Source organism: Sinocyclocheilus grahami, unplaced genomic scaffold, assembly GCF_001515645.1.
Source record: "Sinocyclocheilus grahami isolate Dianchi unplaced genomic scaffold, SAMN03320097.WGS_v1.1 scaffold1077.1, whole genome shotgun sequence".
NCBI lineage: Eukaryota > Metazoa > Chordata > Actinopteri > Cypriniformes > Cyprinidae > Sinocyclocheilus > Sinocyclocheilus grahami.
In genome coordinates this window covers 165034-189887 of record NW_015506256.1, presented here as the reverse complement: position 1 = coordinate 189887, position 24854 = coordinate 165034, and the positions used below count along the sequence as shown (strand labels likewise).

The window sequence follows — 24854 nt, the reverse complement described above, 5'->3', positions numbered from 1 at the left end:
CTCGTGTTATTCAGCTGCAACAGAATTCTTTGTAAAAAAGACAGAATAAATGTTTGACTTTTTTAGAATATTGGATTTTTTTTATCTTATTGGAATCGAAACTAGGAATCGATAACCAGAATCGGAATCGGAGTCGATAAAATTCAAACGATACCCAACCCTACTTATGAGACCAAGAGCCAAGATGAGTCTTTTTTTTTTACAGCAGCCTACAGTTTTACACCAGCCAAGCATGCACTTCGTCTTCTTCGAGCATGCAATTATTTCTTTCTTGGTAGAAATGGAGAGAGATAAGTTGAAAAATAAACTTTCAGCTACTGTATGGATTGTATATCATAGACTGCAAAATATACATCTGTGTTGCCAGACCAACATAAAAAATGCCTGGCAGGCACTTTAGTAAATGTAAATGTTTGTTGGACAGGAACAATATTACTGTTTTTACTGTATTTTTCATCAAATAAATACAGCCTTGGTGAACTTCAGAGAAACAAAACACACACACACACAAAAATGTAAATTATTCCAAACTTCCAGTGGTGTATATTGTAAAACTGTTGATGCTTTTTTCTATTTTCAGAGTGATGGAAATTATTTGTTCCCATATCTTAAGTGGGTCGTCTTTTTTTCCACAAGCTAACTGATATCATTGTCAGTGAGGTCCTCCATGGAGCAGATGGTACCGATATCCGCTGTGGTGTGATTGGAGAGATCGGTACTAGCTGGCCAATCACAGATTGGCCAGAAGAAGGTCCTGCGAGCCACTGCTCATGCTCAGACTCAGCTCGGCTGCCCAGTTATCATCCACCCCGGACGGAACAAAGCCGCTCCTGGGGAGGTCATCCGCATTCTGCAAGAAGCAGGTGGAAATATCTCCAAAACAGTCATGTCTCATCTTGACAGGTAAAGAGACATGGGAAAACACCTGCATAATGCATTCGAACACATTTTGTTCATCATGACAATCATAAATGCACACAACTTTTGTGTGTTTTGAAGCCTAAAGACAATTGGCAGAAGTAGCTAAATGTAGGCTATAAACAAACTACACCATGTCACATGACTTGAACGTCACCAACACTAAGCTTCCAACAACTCTTTCAGTCTTTATTCAAAAAAACATTGTATCTGAAAGTGCACTCGGCACTAATGTGTATATAATGTCTTATAGGAGCATATTTGATCAGCAAGAATGACTGGAGTTTGCAAAGATGGGGAGCTACCTTGAATATGACCTATTTGGCACAGAGATGCTGAATTACCCATTCAACCTTGATGTTGACATGCCCAGCGACAGCCAGAGAGTTCAGACGTAAGTGTCTGCGTCCAGCAAGCAAAGCAGGCATTACATTATATTAGATAGGTCATAAAGATCGGCTTCATTTTCTGTTTTTGGTAATCGGTACATAATTATATTCTATAAACATGCCAATTTGATTAATACACGTATTTAATGAGACTATCCATTTTATATAATGTCAGCAGATCATTGAGAGTAATTTTCTCTCCACTAGCTTGGCTTTCCTGATCAGGGAAGGTTATGAAGACAGACTCCTCATTTCTCATGATATCCACACCAAGCACCGACTGACCAAGTATGGCGGACATGGCTTCTCCCACATCCTGAAGAATATTGTTCCCAAAATGCTGTCTCGAGGTATCACTCAGAACCAGGTGGATAAAATACTGATAGAGAATCCTAAGCAATGGCTGACATTTGAATAAACCAGCTGCCTTAAAAATCGCTTTACTTCAAGCAAACATACCAAAAAAAAAAAAAGATCTCTAATTTTTATTGTTTGGAACACTGTTGTCCATTTGATTTTGGTGCTAAATTTCTTACTTTGGTGAACGTTAATTCATGTACACTGTTAAAAATGCGCAACAGAAGAACCATTTTGGGTTCCCCAAAGAAACTTCTAACCGTCTTCAACCACAAAAAAATGGGTAAAATAAAAACATGGCTCTGAGTCATTGAAAATAGGTGCTTTTTACTTAAAGGTGGGGTAAGCGATTTCTGGTAGCCAATGTTGACATTTGAAATCACCAAAACAAACACGCCCCTACCCCAAAAGGGTCTCGGCCCTATTTTAATAGCTCCGCCCCACACATACGTATGCAACCCAGGCAACGATTAGTTCTGTGAAACAAAGCAAAACCAATGTTACACCTGTCTACACCGGACACGAGTGGCGTGGCGTGACAAAATGCTATAGAACTCATTATAATCAGTGATGCTGTCTACACCATATACATATATATATATATATACATATCTATGGTCTACACTGGATGCGGCATGGCACGACACGACAAATCCCCAACAGAAAACTGCTGCTGCATTCTATTTATGACGTATTGACACAAATTTCAAATGATTTTCAATGGTTGCTTTGTCGCGTCCAGTGTACTAGACAGACTTTAGCTGTTGTGGCGCAGACACGGTGTTACTCACCTATCGAGAAGAAACAAAGCAACCTCGGCGTCCGATCGCAGGCCTTCCGCTCCTCGAGTTCTCTCCAGCGCTGGAAAGCTGATATTTACACGGGTCCTACATCTTGCCTTATTGCCTTAAGCCTTCTTTTGTTCCGCAGACGTTATCCTCTTTTGTTTTTTATCCGCCATCTCTATCTTTCTGTCGCTCGGCTCGGCTAATGTCCGTCCTGTGCACTGAACCCTCTCTCCTCCACATCATGAGTAGACACGCCCCTTACTGCTGATTGGCTACAAAATTGTTTTGCTAGTCGGCCCGAATCAGTTTTCTAAAGCGTTTTTGAAAAATCGCTTACCCCACCTTTAAATTGGATGAACTAACAAAGAAAATGTTATTAATTAGACTAATAATTCTACTCGGGGAATCACAATTAAGCCATAGATAATGGAAAAAAGGTCCCATGTAATATCCTGACTACATTAATTACTAATTAGCCCATGCAAACTATTTTTGAATCTATCACACATTGTAATAGTTTGCAAAATCTGCTTTTTTAAATATTATGTAGCTGGAAATATCTCAACCAATTAATTCTGAACTTATAGCAATATAAAAAAAGCAATATAATGCTGAACATACAGTTGCCCCTTTACAACAACAGCTTGCTGTACATGTTAGCTTTGGCAACAACATCTAGTTTCACAGAACATCTAATAATTTGAAAGCATGCTTTCTGACAGGTCATTGTGTAGGACAGAGAGGTGAGTTTCTCTGGAGCATGTGGCCGCTCACAGCGACTCCTAGTAAAGTAATGACACTGTCAGGTGCTCTTTCTCTGTGTGACAGCAAGGTAATGTTAAAAGAACATGCGGAGTCATCCATAAGTTACTTATAAGATTTCCTGTCTTTTTTTTTTTTTTTGCTCCAATATGAGAATTTTGTTTACAAAACTGATGTCCTTTTATAATGTATAGATCTAAGTAAGGACTACCATTTTACATTTGTGTATTGTTTGGTGCTTTTAGTAATCATGTCATAGTCATTTCATAGTTGCATTTGTTGATTGCTGTACTGCACTATATATGTAGAGCTTTTAGTTTTATAGCAAATTTATGCACGCATGCAAATCATACAATATATTTTATTCACAATCTTTTGATGACACTGCACATACCAGACTGATAATATTTTTAAGTGAAGACATTTCTGTAAAACGGTACAGAATTGTGGCTTGAATGGGGCATTTTATGTATGAAGAATGAGAAATTATTAAAGAAATGTCATCTGAACTGTATTTCCGGGCTAATGGCGGGTGCTCTGTAACAGCCTCTTCTGATCAGCCATGTGTCAGTGTGAAGGTAGGCACATATGGAATGGAATGATGTCACATGATTTTCTACTTTCACGACCAGTTAATCTCTCAATAAATATACTACAATCATCAGTGTTACACTGTAAGATTTTTTTTCTAAATCACAGTGATTTTTCTAAAAACTAATTTGTGTGTAGAGGATGTGTTCACATGCATCGTTCAGTAATTCCGCTAGACGTTCGGTTGTTTTTGTCCTTCACTCTGACGTGGATGAGTTGTCTCACACTTAAGGGTCAAACTTTGTGTGACCTAGGCACATATGGAATGGAATGATGTCACATGATTTTCTACTTTCACGACCAGTTAATCTCTCAATAAATATACTACAATCATCAGTGTTACACTGTAAGATTTTTTTTCTAAATCACAGTGATTTTTCTAAAAACTAATTTGTGTGTAGAGGATGTGTTCACATGCATCGTTCAGTAAATCCGCTAGACGTTCGGTTGTTTTTGTCCTTCACTCTGACGTGGATGAGTTGTCTCACACTTAAGGGTCAAACTTTTTGTGACATCAGTCTCATTATGTTGTGACTTCAACATGAGGTACATCTGAAAGTGTAGTCTATGCCACCGGCGTTAATCAGCGTAGACCATGAAGCCTGAAAACGTGCTGTATTTGTTGTTGTTTCCCCCATGTGCTTTGCCTCCATCCAGTTTAATGTAGATCTCATCTCCAGGCTCCAGGTGTAAAATCACACTGTTGCTGGCATAGTCATAGTTCTGATCTGCATCCTGCGCTATTGCACTTGCACGCACCTGCAAGAAAATAATTATGACGCATGTTATATAAATACCTTATTAATCCCATGAAATAATTTCACATTAAGTTATTAATTGCAACACCTTAAAACAAAATTCTCCCTATGGAAGTTCAGCATTATTTTCTTAAGACAATATTTAGATTTTTTCCACTGAAGTGGGTGTTTTTTAAATAAAATGTTGCTGATTTCTAAACGTTGTTATCCGATATTAACCTAAAGAGAACATGCTAGCTTTTTATGCAATATCAGAATATTATAATATGTGATTATAGAACTTTTATAATAATGTATTTACGACAATGCAGTAAAAACAAAGTGTAAGTTAAAAATGTAATAAATATAAATGATAACATTCAAATTTTATTAAAACGTGTAATATATAACATAAATCAATCAGTCTAGCTGGTGCATCAAAAACATGAATCTTTAAAAAAATATATTTTTCAGATAAACATTTTATATTCAAGTATTGACTATTAGAAAATATTTTAAGAAACGTTAAATAAGAATAATTTCTTATTTTAGAAATATTTAAAAATATAAGAAAATGTTTAAAAAAAATAATCAATTGATGCATAGATTGATTCGTTGATTGATGAAGAAATAAATTAATTGTGACAGCTGGCTTTATGACCTACCTGGTTATTTTTGCACAGATCGGCCCACATGCTGGTCCCGTCACCACCTCTCATTAATACGTGATACACGAAAAAGTAGATCCCCGGGATGGAGCAGGTGAATTTACCGCTCGAGGGGTCATAGTGATTGCCCAAGTTAGTGACCACATCATCAAACTTCAGCACCTCGTAACCCTCGTGTTGCTTCTTGAGTCCCGCGTAGAATGCGATTTTGGGAACGGTGTTGTACGTCGCCGCGCTTATGACACCGGTGACCCCGGGCGGACCGGGTAATCCTGGTGGCCCCGGTTCTCCTATGACCCCGGGGGGACCTGGAGGTCCGGGTGGACCTGGCTGGCCCCTCGGACCGATCCGTCCTAAGCGCCCTGGCTCTCCTTTCGGACCGCGAATGAAAGTTGGTGGGGACTGAACCAAGCGGTTGTCTGTGGGTGCTGAAGATGGAGACTTCGTTCCGTGCGGATCGCACACCATGCGGCACGCGCCGAGCATCTCGTAGCGCGGGTCGGATCCTGCCGCGCTGACCAGCACCGGGATGAGAATGACCAGCACCAGCACCATGACAACACCCAGCACGCCCGTGGCGATCACCCGCGCTCTGACGCCCAGTCTCGACAGCACCGGGCGCTCCTCGCTCTGCGATTTACGCGCAATTTTGCTCGGCGCAGAAGAGACGCCAAAAACAAAACCTTCCCTGTAGCTGTAGAGAAAGTCAATTAACTTTGCAATGAAGACGTTATATCATTCCCTGAGCTGATATAAATGTCATCTGAACAAAGTGTTTGTTTGTTTATATAGAAAGCGAAGTTAAAGATTGGAAACACAAACAGAAATGTGTGAGAGATGCATTACAGCCCTGCTTTCTCACCTGATGGTGGGTGGTGGGTGGGTATGTCGTGAGAAAGACAGAGAGAGAGAGAGTGCGCGCACGTGAGCTGTATCTTTAGAAAGATGCAAAGTGACTACATTTTTGTTAGCTTATTTTGTAGCTTTTTGAGAGAGAAATGTGAACTCATGATAAGGGAATTAAATGTCAATTCAGAGTGTCACATGTGTTTGTGACAAACTTAGAATTTATTACATTTATACAATTTTATAAATAATAGTTGGTGTGTATGTGTGGGGTCGGTTTTAAGAATTTATACTTTTATTCAGCATTCGGGATGCATTCAATTGATAAAGTCACGGTAAAAAAAATACTATGTTAAAAGAAAGATAAATGTTATTTTGAACTTTGTATTACCCAAAGAATCCCCAAAACTATATCACGGTATTCATAATATTATTATACAGTAACTGTTTTCAACATTCAGAATAAGAAATGTTTCTTGAGCACCAAATAAGCATATTATTATGATTTCTGAAGGATCATGTGACGCTGCAGACTGGAGTAATGGCTTTCCAACACATGAATATATTACATTTTAAAATATATTCAAATAGAAAACAGTTATTTTAAATGGTAATAATGTTTCACAATATTAGTGTTTTACTGTATTTTAGATCAAATAAATTCAGCGTTGATGAGCTTAAGAGCATACAACTATTACAAAAAGTGCAAATATTCATTGATGCCCAAGAAAGCAACCCAGTACATTAAGTGCCAAAACTGTAATCGGTGTAAATTGTTATTCTGCTCATCCTACAGAAATAGAGTCTCTCTTTACCCATAAATCAGCTAGAGAAATATAATCAATTGCACCAATTCAGGGTGATAAAGCACCTCAAAAAGTTCCACACATTGTCATCTTAGACACTAATATCAATATGACTCAAAATTAAGTTCTCAGCGGCTCATCAAACTGAAGGACATCAGTGAGGCTGTTTGCATAAACAGTCACTATATTAAAGGGATAGTTTACCCAAAAATCGTTTACTCACCCTCCACTTGTTTCAAACCTCTTTCTTCTGCTGAACACAAAAGAAGATATTTTGAAGAATGTTGGTAACTGTGACGAGTGGGGGTGGGGCCAAGAACCATGGGAACAAAGCGAGGCCGGTGGAGTAATTGATAATGCGCGACACCTGCACCACTCACCGGTCTCGAGTCCCACGGAGGAGCTCCGGAAGGATAAAAGGAGGAGCTACGACAGTGAAAGACGAGAGAGGGCCAGGCCTGGATTTTATTTTGTGTTTTGGTTCTGTTTGTGAAGATATTTTGAAGAATGTTGGTAACTGTGACGAGTGGGGGTGGGGCCGAGAACCATGGGAACAAAGCGAGGCCGGTGGAGTAATTGATAATGCGCGACACCTGCACCACTCACCGGTCTCGAGTCCCACGGAGGAGCTCCGGAAGGATAAAAGGAGGAGCTACGACAGTGAAAGACGAGAGAGGGCCAGGCCTGGATTTTATTTTGTGTTTTGGTTCTGTTTGTGCTATTTTGTGTTTATTTTATTATTAAAGTTTTCTTTGAACATTCGCCGGTTCCCTCCTCCTTCTTCCTGTGACTATGAACTGTGGTATATTGGTGCCGAAACCCAGGAGGAAGGAGGGACACACTGTCAGAGAGCCCTCGCTGCTGAGGGGGATCGCGGTGCTGAGGAGATCGGGCAGCAGGAACAAGCGGAGAGACCACCGGTGGCTGCCTGAGGCAGTGGTGCTGGAACGATGGAAGACGAGGTGGGACGGAGAGCTCGCTGCCGCGCTCCTGGGTCGAGGAGGGGTGGCTGCCATCCGAGAGGGAGCGGAGGAGTCGGCCCAGTTCGCCAGGAGGCCGGAGCCTGCTCCTTTCCGCAATGATTGGGGAGGAGCAGGGAACAGGGGGCTCGTTGCCGGCTGCCTTCAACAGGAGGAGCCATCGCCGTCTGCCAGGAGGCGGAGGAGCGGTGGGCCGTCCACCAAAGATGTCCAGTACCATCGCATGTCACCGCGAGTGAGAGCCTCTGAGCCAGTTGAGGACCAAGCGGCAGTGTGTCCGGGAACCGGACCGATAGTTTTTTTTTTCCTCTCTCCCCTCTCTTGTATCTGTCTCTCCTCATCCTTCCGTCTCCTTTTCTCTCGCCTCGTCTGTCTGTCCTTACCCCCAGGTACGCCGCAGCCGCCGTGATCGGCTCCCCCAGAGGGGGAGGAGGGGGGAGTAGAGTGCAGTCTCAGGGGGACCCCCCCACGGCCTGCCAGGGGCGATGGGGGTATGTGACGAGTGGGGGCGGGGCCGAGAGCTCCGGAAGGATAAAAGGAGGAGCTACGACAGTGAAAGACGAGAGAGGGCCAGGCCTGGATTTTATCCAAACGGTTGACAGTAGCAGTTGACTTTCATAATATATTTTTTTCTGTACCTTGAAAGTCAGTGGTTACCGTCAACTAAGGTTACCAACATTCTTCAAAATATCTTTTTTTTCCTCAACAGAAAACAGACAATCACACAGGTTTGGAACAAATTGAAGGTGAGTAAATGATGGACAGAATTTTTGGGTGATCTATGCCTTTAAGACTGTGTCTAAAGAATTAGATTGACCAACTCCGTCTTACTTTTCGGATTCAAATTAGACCATTCTATTATGTAACTGAATTTAAAAAGAATAAAAATGATTTTTAAATCATTAAAAAAAAAGATTATCTTGTAAGACAAATCTAAGCAGTTTATGCAACCGGCTACAGGTATTTGTGAATGAGAGGCCTGCTGATTAATGAAAATTATTACACTGAATCAAACAACACCCTCCACGAGGAAAGCCTATGAAATTCCTTCAAAGGGTGAATTAAAATAGTATGATCTTCATTCTATCACCTTAACGTTTACCTGAGAGCTTTTATGTTACAAAGAGCATAGATGAAGACAATAAACCGTGATATTCACCAAATGTGTTCTCACACGTGACATATCTCATATAAAGAAGCATTTGCATAAGAAGCTCACTGCTTCAGTCACACCTCCTGTACTGTATGTACACAGACAGACGCAGATGCACCAGTGCACACACCCTCTCTGAGTCAATGAGCACTTGTGTCCTGTCTTGTCCTCTCCAGCTGGCTCTCTCATTGACTTACTCAGCATAATTGGACCGTCACTGATAATCATGAGTCACACGCCATCTTCATGTGCACAGCAGTGCTCCAACAGACAAAAATAAATAAAAAATTTTTTTTCCCATAATATAATTAATATTTCGCATTACCATTGTGTAATACAGTGCTGCTTGAAAGTTTGTGGAATGTGTTCTCACACGTGACATATCTCATATAAAGAAGCATTTGCATAAGAAGCTCACTGCTTCAGTCACACCTCCTGTACTGTATGTACACAGACAGACGCAGATGCACCAGTGCACACACCCTCTCTGAGTCAATGAGCACTTGTGTCCTGTTTTGTCCTCTCCAGCTGGCTCTCTCAGTGACTTACTCAGCATAATTGGACCGTCACTGATAATCATGAGTCACACGCCATCTTCATGTGCACAGCAGTGCTCCAACAGACAAAAATAAATAAATATTTTTTTTTCCCATAATATAATTAATATTTCGCATTACCATTGTGTAATACAGGGCTGCTTGAAAGTTTGTGAACCCTTTAGAATGTTCTATATTTCTGCATAAATAACCCAAAACATCATCAGATTTTCTCACAAGTCCTGAAAGTAGACAAAGAATCTAATCAAACAAAGGAGACTAAAATATATTATTTATTGAGAAAAATGATCCAAAAATATTTGCTTTCAGTATCTGGTGTGACCCCATTTTGCAGCAATAACTGCAGCTAAATGTTTCTTTGCTGATCAGTCCTGCACAACCGCTTGTTGGAATTTTAGCCCATTCCTCAGTACAATACTGCTTCAACTCTGTGATGTTGGTGGATTTCCTCCCATGAACTGCTTGCTTCAGGTCCTTCCACAACATTTCAATTGGATTGATGTCCAGACTTTGACTCGGTCGTTCCAAAACATTAACTTTGTTCTTCTTTAACCATTCTTTCTTGTGTGCTTGGGGTTGTTGTCTTGCTGCATGAACCACTTTCTCTTGAGATTCAGTTCTCGGGCAGATGTCCTATATTTTCCTTTAGAATTTGCTGGTATAATTCAGAATTCATTGTTCCATCAATGATGGCAAGCCGTCCTGGCCCAGATGCAGCAAAACAGTCCCAAACCATGATACTGCACCACCATGTTTCACAGATGGGATGAGGTGTTGGAATGCAGTGGGTTTTTTTCTCCAAACATAATGCTTCTCATTTAAACCAAAAAGGTTATGTTTTGGTCTCATCCATCCACAGAACATTTCTCCAATAGCCTTCTGGTTTGTCCACATGATCTTTATCAAACTGCAGACGGGCAGCAGTTTTTTTTTGTTTGTTTTTTGGAGAGCAGTGGCCTTCTTCTGCTTGCAACTCTGCTATGCACGACGTGGTTGTTCAGTGTTCTCCTTATGGTGGACTAATGAACTTTAACATTAGCCAATGTGAGAAAGGCCTTTAGTTTCTAGAAGTTAACCTGGGGTCCTTTGCAACCTCGCAGACTATTACACGTCTTGCTTTTAGAGTGATCTTTGTTGGTGGACCACTCCTAGGGAGGGTAACAGTGGCCTTGAATTTCCTCCATTTGTACACAATCTGTCTGACTGTGGAATTTGAAAGTCCAAACTCTTTAGAGATGGTTTTGTAACCTTTTCCAGCCTGATGAACACAGCAACTCTTTTTCTGAGGCCCTCAGTGGTCTCCTTTGTTTGTGCCATAATTCACTTCTACAAGCATGATCAGACTTTGATAAATCCCTGTTCTTTAAATAAAATAGGGCACACACTGACACCTGAAAGTCATCCCACCGATTAAAAAAAATGCCTCTGAACAGATGGACTCCAACTTCACCTTCAAATTAACTGCTAATCCTAGAGATTCACATACTTTTGCCACTCACAGATATGTAATATTAGATAATTTTCCAGAATAAATAAATGACAAAGTATATATTTTCATCTCGTTTGATTTGGTTCTCTTTGTCAACTTTCAGGACATGCGTGAAAATCCATTGATCTTCTATGTTATATTTTATGCAGAAACTTCTAAAGGGTTCACAAACTTTCAAGCAGCACTGTATATCTAAATGCATGAAGCAGCTGTTCAATAAACCATGCTCTAACATATTTCCATGAAAATGAACAAATGAAATTGAAAAGATTGCACAAGATTATGCTATTCAATGTGTTAAATGTTGTTTCTTTGTAATTATTTGTGATATTTATTAGCAATTTCTAAGTGGACATACTCCAAAACGTAGAACAATCTACATTAAAAATCACAAGAAAATAAGCTGATACTAGATTGCACCTGATTTGAGGCAATAACAGACCAATACAATCCAGGTGATGGCATGAAGTAAAAAAAATAAATAAAGTATATACAGTAAATGACATAGACTGGAATATTGTGCAATAGTCATTACATGGAAAAATGGCCTGAACATTTGGCTAGAAAGTGCCATGAAAAAAGAAAAATCACATGGGTTTATGCCTGTAAATGGGGTGTATTACTGCTTTTACTATACAGATGCTTTTTTTCTCAATCGTGTTTCCAAATGACCTCAAACAACGCGCTTCGCAAGCCATGATCTCTGTCTCTTTTGGTTCTGACTGATTGTTTCTATTGTGGTCTTTGTTAAGTTTGTCACTCGGCAGGTCTGTGGCACCAGGCCTGAGCCAGAATGGAGAGAGCAGATGAACAGAAAGGAAGAGTAGGTGCGACCACACCATCACCCCCTCAAAGCATGGCCTCTTACTGCGCTGCCACTCACTCCTGCCGAGGGATGATTAACTATACTTATGTAAACAGCTCGTTCTTTACTTACTTTAGAACATTCACACACCCTATGCAAGCATCATTACAGATTCTTCAAATTATAGTTAGTAAGCTCTGGACACATGTGCAGGGTACGTTTACATGACAAAAATGTTTTATTTGTGTAAACGCCCCTCTACAAATATGTAATTACTGGTTCTTTATATGACTACTTGTTTTGACAATGAAAAATAATTGAGAGATATGTTATATTTTAATTTTAATGTAATTACACCTTTGGTTACTTATTTTGAACATTCTGAAATATTTTTCTGGGGGCATGGTATATATCATTAATCAGCCACAACATTTAATCCACCTGCCTAATACGGGGTAGGTTCCCCTTCATGCTGCCAAAACAGCTCTGATGCATCGAGAATTGGACTCCACAAGACCTCAGAACGTGGCCTGTGGTATCTGGCACTGAGACATTAGCAGCAGATCCATTTAAGTTCTGAGGTTGGCGTCTCCATTGATCAGATCTGTTGGTCCAGCACACCCCATAAAAGATTAATCAGATTGAGATCTTGGTTGAGAACAGTTGGAGAACACAGCAACACCCTTGAACTCTTTGCCATGTTCCTCAAACCATTCCTGAACAATTTTTGTAGTGTGGCAGGTAAATTATCCTGCTGAACAAGACCACTGCCATTAGGGAACACCACTGCCATGAAAGGGTGTACGTGGTCGGCAACAAATTTTAGGTAAGTGGTACATGTCAAAGTAACACCCACTTGAATGCGAGGACCCAAGGTTTCCCAGCAGAACATTGCAAAGAGCATAACGACCAGGCAACCTTCTACCATTGCTCCATGGTCAAGTTTTAATGCCCACTTGCCCATCGTAGGCGCTGTTTTGGTAGTGGACAGGGGTCATAATTGACACTCTGACTGGTCTGTGGTTACGCAGCCCCATGCGCAGCAAATTGTAATGCACTGTGTATTCTGACACCTTTCTATCGTGGCCAGCATCAGTTTGAGCTACAGTAGCTCTTCTGTGTGATTGGACCAAACGAGCTAGTCTTCGCTCCCCACATGCATCAATGAGCCTTGGGTGGCCATGACTCTGATGCTAGCTCACCGGTTGTCCTTCCTTGTACCATTTTTTGTAGGTACCAACCACTGCATAACACCCCACAACGCTTGCTGTTTGGAGATATCTGACCCAGTTGTCTAGCCATCACTATTTTGCCCTTGTCAAATTCACTCAGATCTTTTCACTTGTCCATTCTTCCTACTTCCAACACATGAAATTCAAGAGCTGACATCACTTGCTGCCTAATATACACCATTTGACAGTGTTACTCACTTCACCTTTCAGTGCTTTTAATGTTGTGGCTGATCAGTGTATAAGATAAAACATGAACATCACAAACAATATAAAATTTCGAAATGTAAATGTATTTTAATCAAATAGAGTACATTTCCAGAGTCATGTTGTGTACCTGACAACATTGCAGGGCCACTGGTTGTACCACAGTTTGAGAATCACTATTCTAGAGGAAAAAGTTATTTTGAGTTTGTACCAACAGGCGGGTGAGTACATAATGAGTAGACTTTTTATGTTTCACAGAAAAAGGTCCTACACGCTTAGATGCTCTAAACCTCATTTGCCCTGTTGCTTTGTAAAGCATTCGAAAGGGCTTAATGATTATTCTCTCCTCCTTTTAATTACACCTGAAGCTGAAGCAAACATCTGTGAGTTTGTTGACGGAGACATTTGGTTTCAGCACAATCGATGAATCTTTGAGAGCACCAGTTTTGATCAATAGATCTAGTCTAGTATGATCAATTACTCTGTACACTCCTCAGACAGTAGGGAGGCAAAGTATATTGGATAACCTTGATAAGAAAGATTTATCACCATCACCATGGCAACTCATCATTTTCAATTTCATTAGCATTTTTTTTGCAACTACATATTCATCCATCTACGTTCTTTCACAAGTAGGCATGCTATTGAAGACCAGACTTTGGTGAACTGTGAAATACCTTGGCCTCAAATGTATTTGTAAATTTTAGATACTTAAATCACATGTAAAAATCCACAATCAACCCTAACGCCTAACTTTTTTTTTTTACAATGACCTTTAACCAACTCAAGGTTATTTTTAGTGGATGTATGAAGTCCGTTCTTTTAGGTGTTCAAGCAACTACATGGTGAAGTTAATCACATTAACTATGAACATTATGCACTAACATTTGAATACCAAAACACCACAATCGATTTTTAACATCAATTGATTGACTTCCTTTTTTGCAACAGTTTGATCGAGGAGATGCCTTTCAAATGCAGCAAAGACAGTTAAAGTTATCATTCTCAACAACTTGTTCCAAGATGCAGTCAGCATTGTATCTATAGCCTCTGGAGTTGTTTGTGCTTATGTAATGGGTGAACATGCTCAGAGACCCTACTGGGTGTTAGCTGCTCAGGGCTGGCACATGTTCACACCATGTCTCTCTCCTTCTGCTGTCCGTGACAGAGGGGAAGCATTACTAATCTGCCACAAACAGAGCAACAGAGGCTCCCAGAGATGAAGGCCAGAGGAGATATAGAAAAACATGTAGGAGACAGAGCACTGAGGATGACAGAGAAAACAAACTAGCATATAAATGAGCATGTAAAGCCACTTTTGTTCTGCTGTGACAATGAGTGGGTCTTCTCCATACTATCATGCCTTGCATGGATGAAATTTCCATGACAAAGTCTAAGCCCAAGCTTTGACTAAATCGCAAATAAAACAAATTTATTTGCGCCCAGGACCTAAAATAAATTCTGGAAACCAATCCACGATATTCATGAGAATTCAAAATTCATGTGGTGCATTATTTGGAGCACAGTCGTCCTCATATTTAGGCAGTGAAGATCAATGGGAAACTTATGAGAGGCTTGCCTCAAATTGCAATGAGAGTTTGAAAGGGTAAAATAGTCAAGCGTTAGGCTGAGGTGCCAGTTTTGAAACCCACTGAACAATAGAGCTACTGATTGCCATTTTGCTTTTTGTGACTGCATGTTGGAGGGTTTGTTCTCATAATGGCAAGAGCCTGACTAAATGCATGTCTTAATTGTAAACGCTGAGAATGGGAATGAAAGCAATGAGAGCGACTAAAAGGTGAGAAAGCATGAACGATGGAGGTTGAGGCAGCGTCTGGAATATAAAACAAAATCTTTGCAGTGTTTTTACATTGTTCCACTGGTTTGAAATTATAGTGGTTAGACACACTTACAACTGTGCATGTAAGTGCTGCACATTTCCACTCTTATACAATTTAGAATGAAAAATATATGTATATGAGTATATGATGCAATTACTAATAATTGTGCTGGTAAAGACTAATGTATATTTCAATACACATATGTGATTGTGAAATAGGCTTGTGTCAGGGACTCCTTACAGAGGAGAACATTTTCTAAGGACCCTTTCATAATAATTCATAATACAATTTTTTACTCTTAGATCCATTTAAATTTTCTTATACTCTGTTTTAATAGTTAAATTAAATTGTAGTAATCAAAAAGTATGTCTATTTAAATCATATTTAAATGTCTATTTTAATCATACAATGTATGCAATATAACAATTTATTAAAACTTTTTATTTGATTTTATTTAATACAAATGTATTATCTAAGACTGGTAATGAAATTAAGGTATAAAACATTGACAATTTAATCTTTTAAAATGAAATCAAATGAAAATGTAACAATCCCTCTTTATTTATTTATTTATTTAGCTAAACACAGTGCTGCATGACAGGTTTACTGCTAAAATTAAAACATGGAAGAAAACTTGTGTGATAATTCCTTAAAAATAAGGTTTTATTAGTAGTAGTAGTAGTAATAATAATGAGAAGTCAATTCTACTGAACTATACTAATACATTTTTGTCAAAATGCCTTCAAGTTAAACCAAACTTTTATTTTGACAGGTTGTCTTGTATATTATATGATGATAGTCTTCTCAAATGAAATAGTGAAGTGACTGGAGAGGAAATACATTTGTTCATGTCCTTACATATTAAGACGGCATATGTACTGTATGTGTAGACGAAACTGCACGTCTGTGACCATTGTCATGTGTATGGTCAACTTTGGTTCTGACTTTGTGTTTCCTTGTTCTGTTTTAATTAACCTAGTTTCCTTTGTTTCCATATCCTGATTATTTCTTTGATTACTCCCTGCAAGTACAGTTGCAATCAAAATTATTCAACCCCTCAGAGACTGCAGTACTTTACAAATGCAAACTTTTCTGAAGCTATAAAATTGCATCTTTAACAGTTTACATATTAAAAGTGATCATGTCAATATATAACAATCTAACAATGCCACAGGAATTCAAGCATAGAAAGTGGGGAAGTAATGCTACTGACCTTGCAGTTTGTAAGATTCATTTCCATCGATCCGATAACTAGTGGGCAATGCTGTATACAGGTGTAAACAGGGTCTGAAATGTTTTGAGCTTGTCCACTTTCGACCACTTCCAGAGATAATTGAAAATGCATTAAACGGAATTGCTTTCATAGTGTAGATACTCATGTGGTCAAATGGTTTCGAACAACCACAAAAGACTGCCTTGCCACCCACTGCACTAACGCATGAGCAATATGGGCCGTGTTTTGAGAACACATGCCTAAACAATTAATTCAAACTTTGCTATGTCGTGCCAAAACATGCGGATTACAATCAAAATCATCCATTACATTCGCTACCTTTTCTGGTCACTCTTAGATAGTGTAATGGCTGCATTAATTCAGTCATATTTGTACACTGCACACAGCACTCCCACGTGTAAGCACCCTTTCCCTACAGTAGTTCAGATACAAATAGACAAAAGAAACGTTATCAGCACGATGGTATAAAACTGTACATTTCTTGTGTATTACCACCCACTGCTACTTATACCAATGATGGAAATAAGTGCAGTTAGAATAGCCAAATATGTGGGAGAGCATTACTATTATGTGACTATATTGTATTGCAATAGGTAGCACTTCAAATTTAATGTTGAGTCAAGACTAGTTATCACATAATTTATAATTGAAATGGTTTAATAACAGTATTTCGTTGTGGTTACACTTGAATTGGTTACAAAGTAGATGAAGGATGATAATACATATACAGTTAAATGTACCCAGCATGTATGTAAAATGTTACCTGAGAGAGAGAGAGGGACATGGCCCCAGCGACGAAAGAGATATCACCAGCCAAGAGAAGAGACACAGCAACAGTTAAAATCTTATTTTATCCCTTCCTTGACCATGTGACTAAAAACCAAATGTGAATCAGCAAATGACAGCTTTCCCCACCGTGCAAAAGGTGTGACAATCAGCAGACCACCGATATATACACATGTTGGCCTACAGGTCTTGATCACAATCAGCACTTCTGTGCCTTCAGGAATTCCAAATGGCCCTTTTGTAACTGGAGATATAGGTTTTGGGCAGGAAAGCAGAAGTCTTTGATCATTTTCAACCCTACACATGAAAATTATGTAAGAGTGTGACAAAATAAGTGAGGAGGGTCTAGAGGAAATCTGTCAAGTGGTCCCAGGAGATGCATTTAAAATGCATGTTTTAGACAAGGTGGAAACAGTAACTCATCTTGGCTGACCAATTGTGAACCACCATTCTTCATCAAACGTAGCACCTACTCTAACAGAACGTGATTTCAGAAGTAGCAATAGTGAACAAATTCATGGGGGAATGATTCAATGACTCCATTGATTCAATTGACTGGCTGTGTCCGAAATATAATACTATCTGCATAGGTACTTCTTTTGGCTTTTGAACACCAGGACAGCCAGGCACAAAAATAAGTTTCTTCCCCCAGGCAATCTACCTCATGAACATGTAATTGCTCTCCCCATTGTGCAATAATAATAAGTTCAATATTTATTTGATACCACCCTTCTTAGTCCATCCCACATCTATGCTATTCCATCTATAGCAAACCTGTACATACAATTTATTGTCTATTTTTGTTTATTTATATATACATATGGGGGAAGTCGTGGCCTAATGGTTAGAGAGTCGGACTCGTAACCCAAAAGTTGCGGGTTCGAGTCTCGTACCGGCAGGGATTGTAGGTGGGGGGAGTGAATGTACAGCGCTCTCCCACCTTCAATACCACGACTGAGGTGCACTTGAGCAAGGCACCGAACCCCCAACTGCTCCCCAGGCGTGCCCACTGCTCCGGGTGTGTGTTCACGGTGTGTGTGTGTTCACTGCTGTGTGTGTGCACTAAGGATGGGTTAAATGCAGAGCACTAATTCCAAGTATGGGTCACCATACTTGGCCACATGTCACATGTCACGTCACTTTCATATGTGTATTTTATTCATAAATCTTTAGTTTTTATTATCTGTGTGTTGTTGTTGTTGTCTCCGTGTACTGGAAGTTTCTGTCACCAAAACAAATTCCTTGTATGTGCAAACATACTTGGCAATGGTTAAGCTCTTTCTGACTTCTAATTTATTACTTCGCAACTGTAAAGTTGTATCGCTTCACAACCATTCATTCTCTCCTGTGTAAAGTGTCCATTGGATGCATGCTTCAGAATCTCACCCGGAAATGTTTTTATGAATAAGGTGAATTCGGACATGCTATTCTCTTCCCTTACTGTTTTTCGCCTACTTTATAGTGAAGTATGCCTGTTTGGATGCAGCCAATGCGATTTTAGATGTAACTGATGTAAACGTTTAACCTGCAGAAAGAGTCACTGAAAAATCCCGGTGTAACAGAACAAAGAGAGTGATACAAACAGTGAAAAGTCCCAGTGATGTTGGAATGCCACTCAGCCAATCAAATTCAATATACAGTATATACAGTGCTGTTCAAAAGTTTTAGATCAGATGTTTTTAAAAGAAGTCTCTTCTGCTCACCAGAATACAGCAAAAACAGTAATATTGTGAAATATTACTGATTCTTTGATCAATAGAAAGTTCAAAAGAACAGTAGCTAAAAAAGAAAGCTAAATTGTTATAATGTATTATTTATATATAGTATTTCTACGGTCAAAATCTTGGCTGGAAAAAAAAAAGATCAAATCAAAATTCAATGTGGTCTCAGACTTTTGGACCCCATGCACCGTATAGGTCTATATGGTTGGATGATGGTGGGATTTATTGCTTTGGTAAGAAATGTGTGTTGAGAGCACAGATGTAAGCATGTTCATTAAAGAACTGTGATGTGCAAAACATTCTGGAAGCATGATTGTTTCGGGCCACATTCATCTATGAGCAGCTGGCAGATTAGATTTCTGCCTCTGCTGTTGCTGTCACTCCCTGTTAAGACAAGCACATCAAGATCGATCAGTGAGCAGCAAACAGAGGTAGCATTTAGAGGTAGTCGTTAGGTGCAAAGACAAAGGCAGCGGGCGGTACGAACAAGATGCTGCTTAATTAAAAAGCCAACTCTGCCTCACCACTGCTAATATGGGCTGACAGAGGTCAGGCACAGTACGGTTTAGTTTAGATTGACTTACAAGAGGATAACCTATTTTGTCATCTTAAAATCTGCTTATTCTTCTGAGGAAACTAAGACTAGAAGTTCCTTTAACAGATCAAATGTTTTCACATGCCAACCAAAGGTCTTATAACTGTTACTTGGCAATGCAGCATCTACTGTATATTCTACCAATTTGTCTTCTGAAAAGATCTTTTTTTTTTTTTTTTTTTACTTCCAGAACCAAATGTGCTCTATTGAGCATTGCAGTTTTTCTAATTCATTTCTGTCTCCTTCTCCTATTGTTTAAAAGGTCAAAAGTTTGGAACGTTCTTTCTTTCTTTCTTTGTCTCTTATGCTCACCAAGGCTGCATTTATTTGACCAAAAAACAGTAAAACAGTAATATACAGTGAAAGTTAAATAGTATTACAATTTTAAATAGCCGTTTTATATTTGAATATATATTTTAAAATGTAATTAATTACCGTTACGGCAAAGCTGAATTTTTAGCAGCCATTACTCCAGTCTTCAGTGTCACATGATCCTTGAGAAATAATTCTAATATGCTGATTTGGTGCTCAATTATTATTGGTATCAATTATTAATAATGGTTCTTATTATCATTGTTGAAAACAGTTCTTGCTGCTTAATAGTTTTGGGGAAACTATTACAATTTTTCAGGATTTTTGATGAATGAAAGTTCTAAGGAACAGTATTTATTTGAAAGGGAAATCTTTTGTAACATGAATGTTTTACTGACTTAGGGTTAGGGTTACTAACACTTTTGATCAAATCAATGCATTGTGAATTAAAAAATATGTAATATTTTACAATATGATTGTTTTTACTGTATTTCTTTTTTAATAAATGCTACGCATAAGAGCATAAGAGACTTCTTGTAAAACATTTTTAAACAATCTTAATTATTCCAAACTTTTGAGCAGTAGTGTATATATATATATATATATATATATATACAGTATATATATAATATTTGTGACATTGCATTTACCAAACATTATTTTTTTGTGCAAAAATTGGATGAAAATGGCTGCGGAATGTCATTTCTCACAGAGTGCTGACAAGAGACAATTAGCTTTTAAAAGTTCTGATATGTGAAGTTCTCGAAGTTCATCTCATGCCATTATGTCTCTTAACTCATTAACAAAATGACACCATCAAAGAATGAAGCAGTTGGGCTTCTCAGTAGTGTGTCTTTGTGTGTGGGAGAGAGACAGAGGTGTTACAAAACAAGGCTTCAATTCAAAAACATGACCAAGTGTGATTTCTGTGGTGGTGTGTCCTCTAGTGGTGAGGAGTGTGCATGAGAAAACCCCTTAAAACGGCACACAGCACACAAATGTTAATCTATATCGTATGATATCTGCTATATAATCAATCTGTTATTTACATATGCAATGTTGTAGCATGCATTGATTCATGAACGCATTTAGAATTACAACGACCACAAAGCACTAAAGGGAAAAGTTCAAAATCAGGTAAATTCCCATTATTTTAATTTTACTATTCATGCACCACACTAACATACATTAGACATCATACCACATCAAGAAGATCTGGACGTTCAGGAATTGTTCAGGACTGTTTTCAAAAACTATATCATAATTTTGTTAAAATCTTGTGAAATGAGAAATCAAGTCTTGCTATGTCTATACCCGTTACATGTTAAAATAGTCCTATCAAGTCCATAATGATAGTTTTAAAGTATATTAATTCATCTTTAGCTACAAGGCATACAATTATCCAGTGGTAAAGGTGCAGATTAGTGTCCATCAAGGCTCAAGTGATTATGTGGCCACATTCTGACCAAACATTAAGATGTGAAAAATGCATTTTAGCACTTTTAGTCAGTAAGTTGTGATAGAAGGGCTGTAATTGGTCGAGCTGAACTGGGTCAAGAATACTGCTGGGTGAATTTCTGATGGAATTCCTTCAGTTTGTTGAGCAAAATCTTGAGCTTGTCTGTTGGAGGAAGGATGGTCATCCTGGTGAAACAAAAAACACAGAAGAGGAATGGAGAGGAGGGAAAATGAAAGTTCTATTTAATGTCGGAATAGATATACAGTACCTGTCAAAAGTTTGGAAACATTATGATTTTTAAACATTTCTTATGCTCACCAAGGCTGCATTTAATGCATTCAAAAATACAGTATATACATAAATTACAAAGAAGAAACTTTACAAGAGAACACAAACATTTTGCAAGTGAAAACAAAAGCACTGAAATATTATTTTTCCTCATTTTGAGTGCCTACATTTTTAGCAAATATTGCATATAGCCTCTAAATTCTAATAATTTCCTATATGTTGAGAAGCTTTAAGTATTTGCTTATAAAAACAGCATGTATGCATAAATAAATATATTTCATTTATTTTTCTATTTATTAATCTATTTTATAAATAGGAAAAAACATTGTGTGGTGTGATTTTTTTTAACCAAATATTCCATGTACTGTAACTTCTCAATGAGCTTAACAGCATGTACTGTATAATAAAGTCAGCATGAAAAGAAAATCCAACCTATCTATTTTCTAAATGCATGTTATGGGTATTATTGTGACCAATTAATTGTGCATGTTTCATTTTAACAGTTTTTTGTTTTTTTTGACATAACTCAATCTTTCAGTGAAACAATCAACCTCTCTGCCTCCACCCAACCAACAACCAAAGGATAAAACCAAATTTCCACCCTAATTTGTTTTCTTTTTCTTAATCCATTTCACCCAGATGTGTCACAATATGGGAGAAAAGATCTATTATGACTTCAGCTTCATCACAAGAACTAGAACATTTATCTTAAAATAGTTTTAGATGAACTACAGCACTGCAGGACACTGATGTCATTGCTTGATATTTCATCTATCAACTATCCATATTTTGTGTGTCAAAAATTGCTTTTAAAAACCATGAGAAGAAAGTTCAAAACTCTTGAGGACACACACACCTGAAGTGATAAGTGCCTTCCCGTTGACCAAAACCACTGCCAGGAACGAGACAGATCCCAGTCTCCTCCAGAAGTTTCATGCAGTAGAACATGTCTGGAGCCTGACCCTTCGCCTGTATTCACACACACAACAAGCCATGAACCAAGTGAACTAGACCAGGCAGAAGACATAAAGAACGTGTGACACAAACCGACCTTGGCTTCGTTGATGGCGCGTTCAGGTAGAGTGATACGGGGGAAAGAGTACATGGCTCCCTGCACAGGGTTACAGCTGATGCCTGGCACTGTATTCAGAATCTCCTCGGTCAGTTTGGCTTTTTCAGCCAAGGCACTCAGGATGGCTGTTCGTTCCTACACGAGACAGAGGAAGAGGACTGACAAAAAAAGGAAGAAGACTGGAATACTAGCCAAAGCGGTTAACTGGATTATACGAGCAAAAAGCCCAGCCTTTCTTGCAGAAACAGAAGAAACACTGTACAGCAGTTGAAAACTATATCTACGTCTGTCCTTAACTGAATACAGACAAAGGAACTGAACCACTGACCATCTTTTCTTTCATATTTAAATCCCTAAAAATGAAAATTATGTCATCATCTACTCATCCTCATGTCATTCCAAACCTGAATCATTTCATTTTTTCTGCAGAACAAAAAATCAAGATGTTCAGAAAAATGTCTCTGTTTTTGTCTATATAATACAATCAGTGAGACACTGAAACCATAAAAACCACATACTCTGAGTGTCCTTACAAATGTGTTAAAATGAAATTTTATACATAGATATTTCATCATAATATATATATATATATATATATATATATATATGCTCAAGAATGGTAGAATCTAGTATGGTAGAATAAGTTGACGTACTTGCAAAGACCCTTAATGTCAGTTTATCTGTTGGTTGACCATCAAAATAAAGTGTTAGCATATATTTACAGTAGCAGACATACTAATACTCTAATGACCGCTAGTTGATTTAGAGTCACTTATCAACAGCTGTTTAAAGGGTACCATCAAAATAATCAAACTGATATTACAATAAAAATAGTTCAAAGCAAATGTGTCATATTACACATTCATCTGATCTGATATCTGATCTTATGGCTGTTTGAGAGAACATTTTTTAATAATTATTATTATTATTATTACTACTTATAAGTGGTCTTTGACCGCTTTAAGTAAAGTAGCATAAGAAAAATGGCAAGATATGAGACTTATAATACATTATAACTATGAGAAATATAATCCATTGTAAAAGTGGATGCAACGTGTTCATTGTGTTATAAATCATCATACTCTTAAAAGCTATAACCACAAATAAGTAAATATTATAATATATTAAAACTGTTCTTATGAATATTCATGAGATGATACAACATATTATAAGTTTTTTTTTATAATGCATTATGCATTCATTATAATGCCTTAAGAATACCCTTATAATGTATTATAAATACGGGCTTCATAGAAAGTGTTACCGAGTTTAGTTTATAATTAAGTGTTTTGGTTAAAATTGACATATAAAAGTTTATGTAAATCCTGGTCACAACTTTTTTTTCTTCTTCTGTGGAACACAAAATGATGATATTTTGAAGAACATGTCAGCATTTAGTTTTTATCAATATAATAAAAGTCAATGGAGTCCAAAACAAAACTGGACCCCACTGGTTCTTATTTTATGAACAACAATGACACAAAAAACTGTGAGACATTTTTTCCAAAATAATTTCTTTTGTGTTATGCAAAAGAAAGAATGTCAGGGTGAGTAAATGATGACAATTTACTATTTTTGGGTGACGTATCCCTTGAAATGTTTCACTTAAAATTTAATTAAATTAACTTAAAATTAACATTAAATTAAAACTGACCGTATTTAATTTCTTGGTAAAGATTTCATAGCCTTGCTGTAAATGATACATCAGTGCACAATATTCCAAAGGGAAAAATGTATCAACTTGCTCTGCCTCTAAAACAACTTTTCGGATGGCATCACCAAGGCCTCCAATTTTTCCTTTCCAAAAGAGACCACTTGATAAACAACAATGACGTGTTTCATGTTTATTCTGACACCTCAAATTCCACTAATGCTCACCAATCCATTTTCAGCCACAGGCGAAGTCGATTACACCTTATGATATGGCCCGGGTGTGAACTGAAATGTTGGAACATTAATATTCATGATGAAGGCTCTACCTGATTGGTTGGTGAATCTCAATATGGAGTGGGCTTTTTAGGCATAGGGACTAATAAGCTTGCAGCTTTCTTCTACCATCCAACATTTCAGACATTTGCAACTCAAGCTTCTTCTTCCCTGGTAGTGTAAGGAAATGTTTTATTTTTCACCAGGAAAATCATCTCAGGTTACGTATGCAACCATGGTTCCCGGAGTAGGGAACGAGACACTGCGTCTTCTAGGGGTCGCTATGGGGAACACCTCGTCGTGACCCGTGTCTGAAGCATACATTGAAAAAACACCAA

At 38.2% G+C, this 24854-nt stretch overlaps 2 protein-coding genes and 1 pseudogene across 2 annotated transcripts; 1 reads left to right on the top strand and 2 right to left on the bottom strand.

The window, feature by feature from the left end:
• Positions 1-232: 232 nt before the first annotated feature.
• Positions 233-2019, top strand: LOC107566456 (phosphotriesterase-related protein-like; annotated as a pseudogene).
• A 2189-nt stretch (positions 2020-4208) lies between these two features.
• LOC107566459 (complement C1q-like protein 3) lies at positions 4209-7092 on the bottom strand. Its single transcript, XM_016251922.1, has 3 exons — positions 7086-7092; positions 5208-5904; positions 4209-4564 (listed from the first exon to the last, which is right to left on the bottom strand). Exons 2-3 carry the CDS (start codon positions 5763-5765, stop codon positions 4385-4387), a joined length of 738 nt encoding a protein of 245 aa, XP_016107408.1. The 5' UTR covers positions 5766-5904; positions 7086-7092; the 3' UTR covers positions 4209-4384.
• Positions 7093-20565: 13473 nt separating this feature from the next.
• Positions 20566-22981, bottom strand: LOC107566469 (alanine aminotransferase 2-like). Its single transcript, XM_016251930.1, has 3 exons — positions 22570-22981; positions 22375-22487; positions 20566-21415 (listed from the first exon to the last, which is right to left on the bottom strand). The coding sequence occupies exons 1-3, from the start codon at positions 22621-22623 to the stop codon at positions 21325-21327; spliced, it is 258 nt and encodes an 85-aa protein (XP_016107416.1). The 5' UTR covers positions 22624-22981; the 3' UTR covers positions 20566-21324.
• Between the last annotated feature and the right edge of the window lie 1873 nt (positions 22982-24854).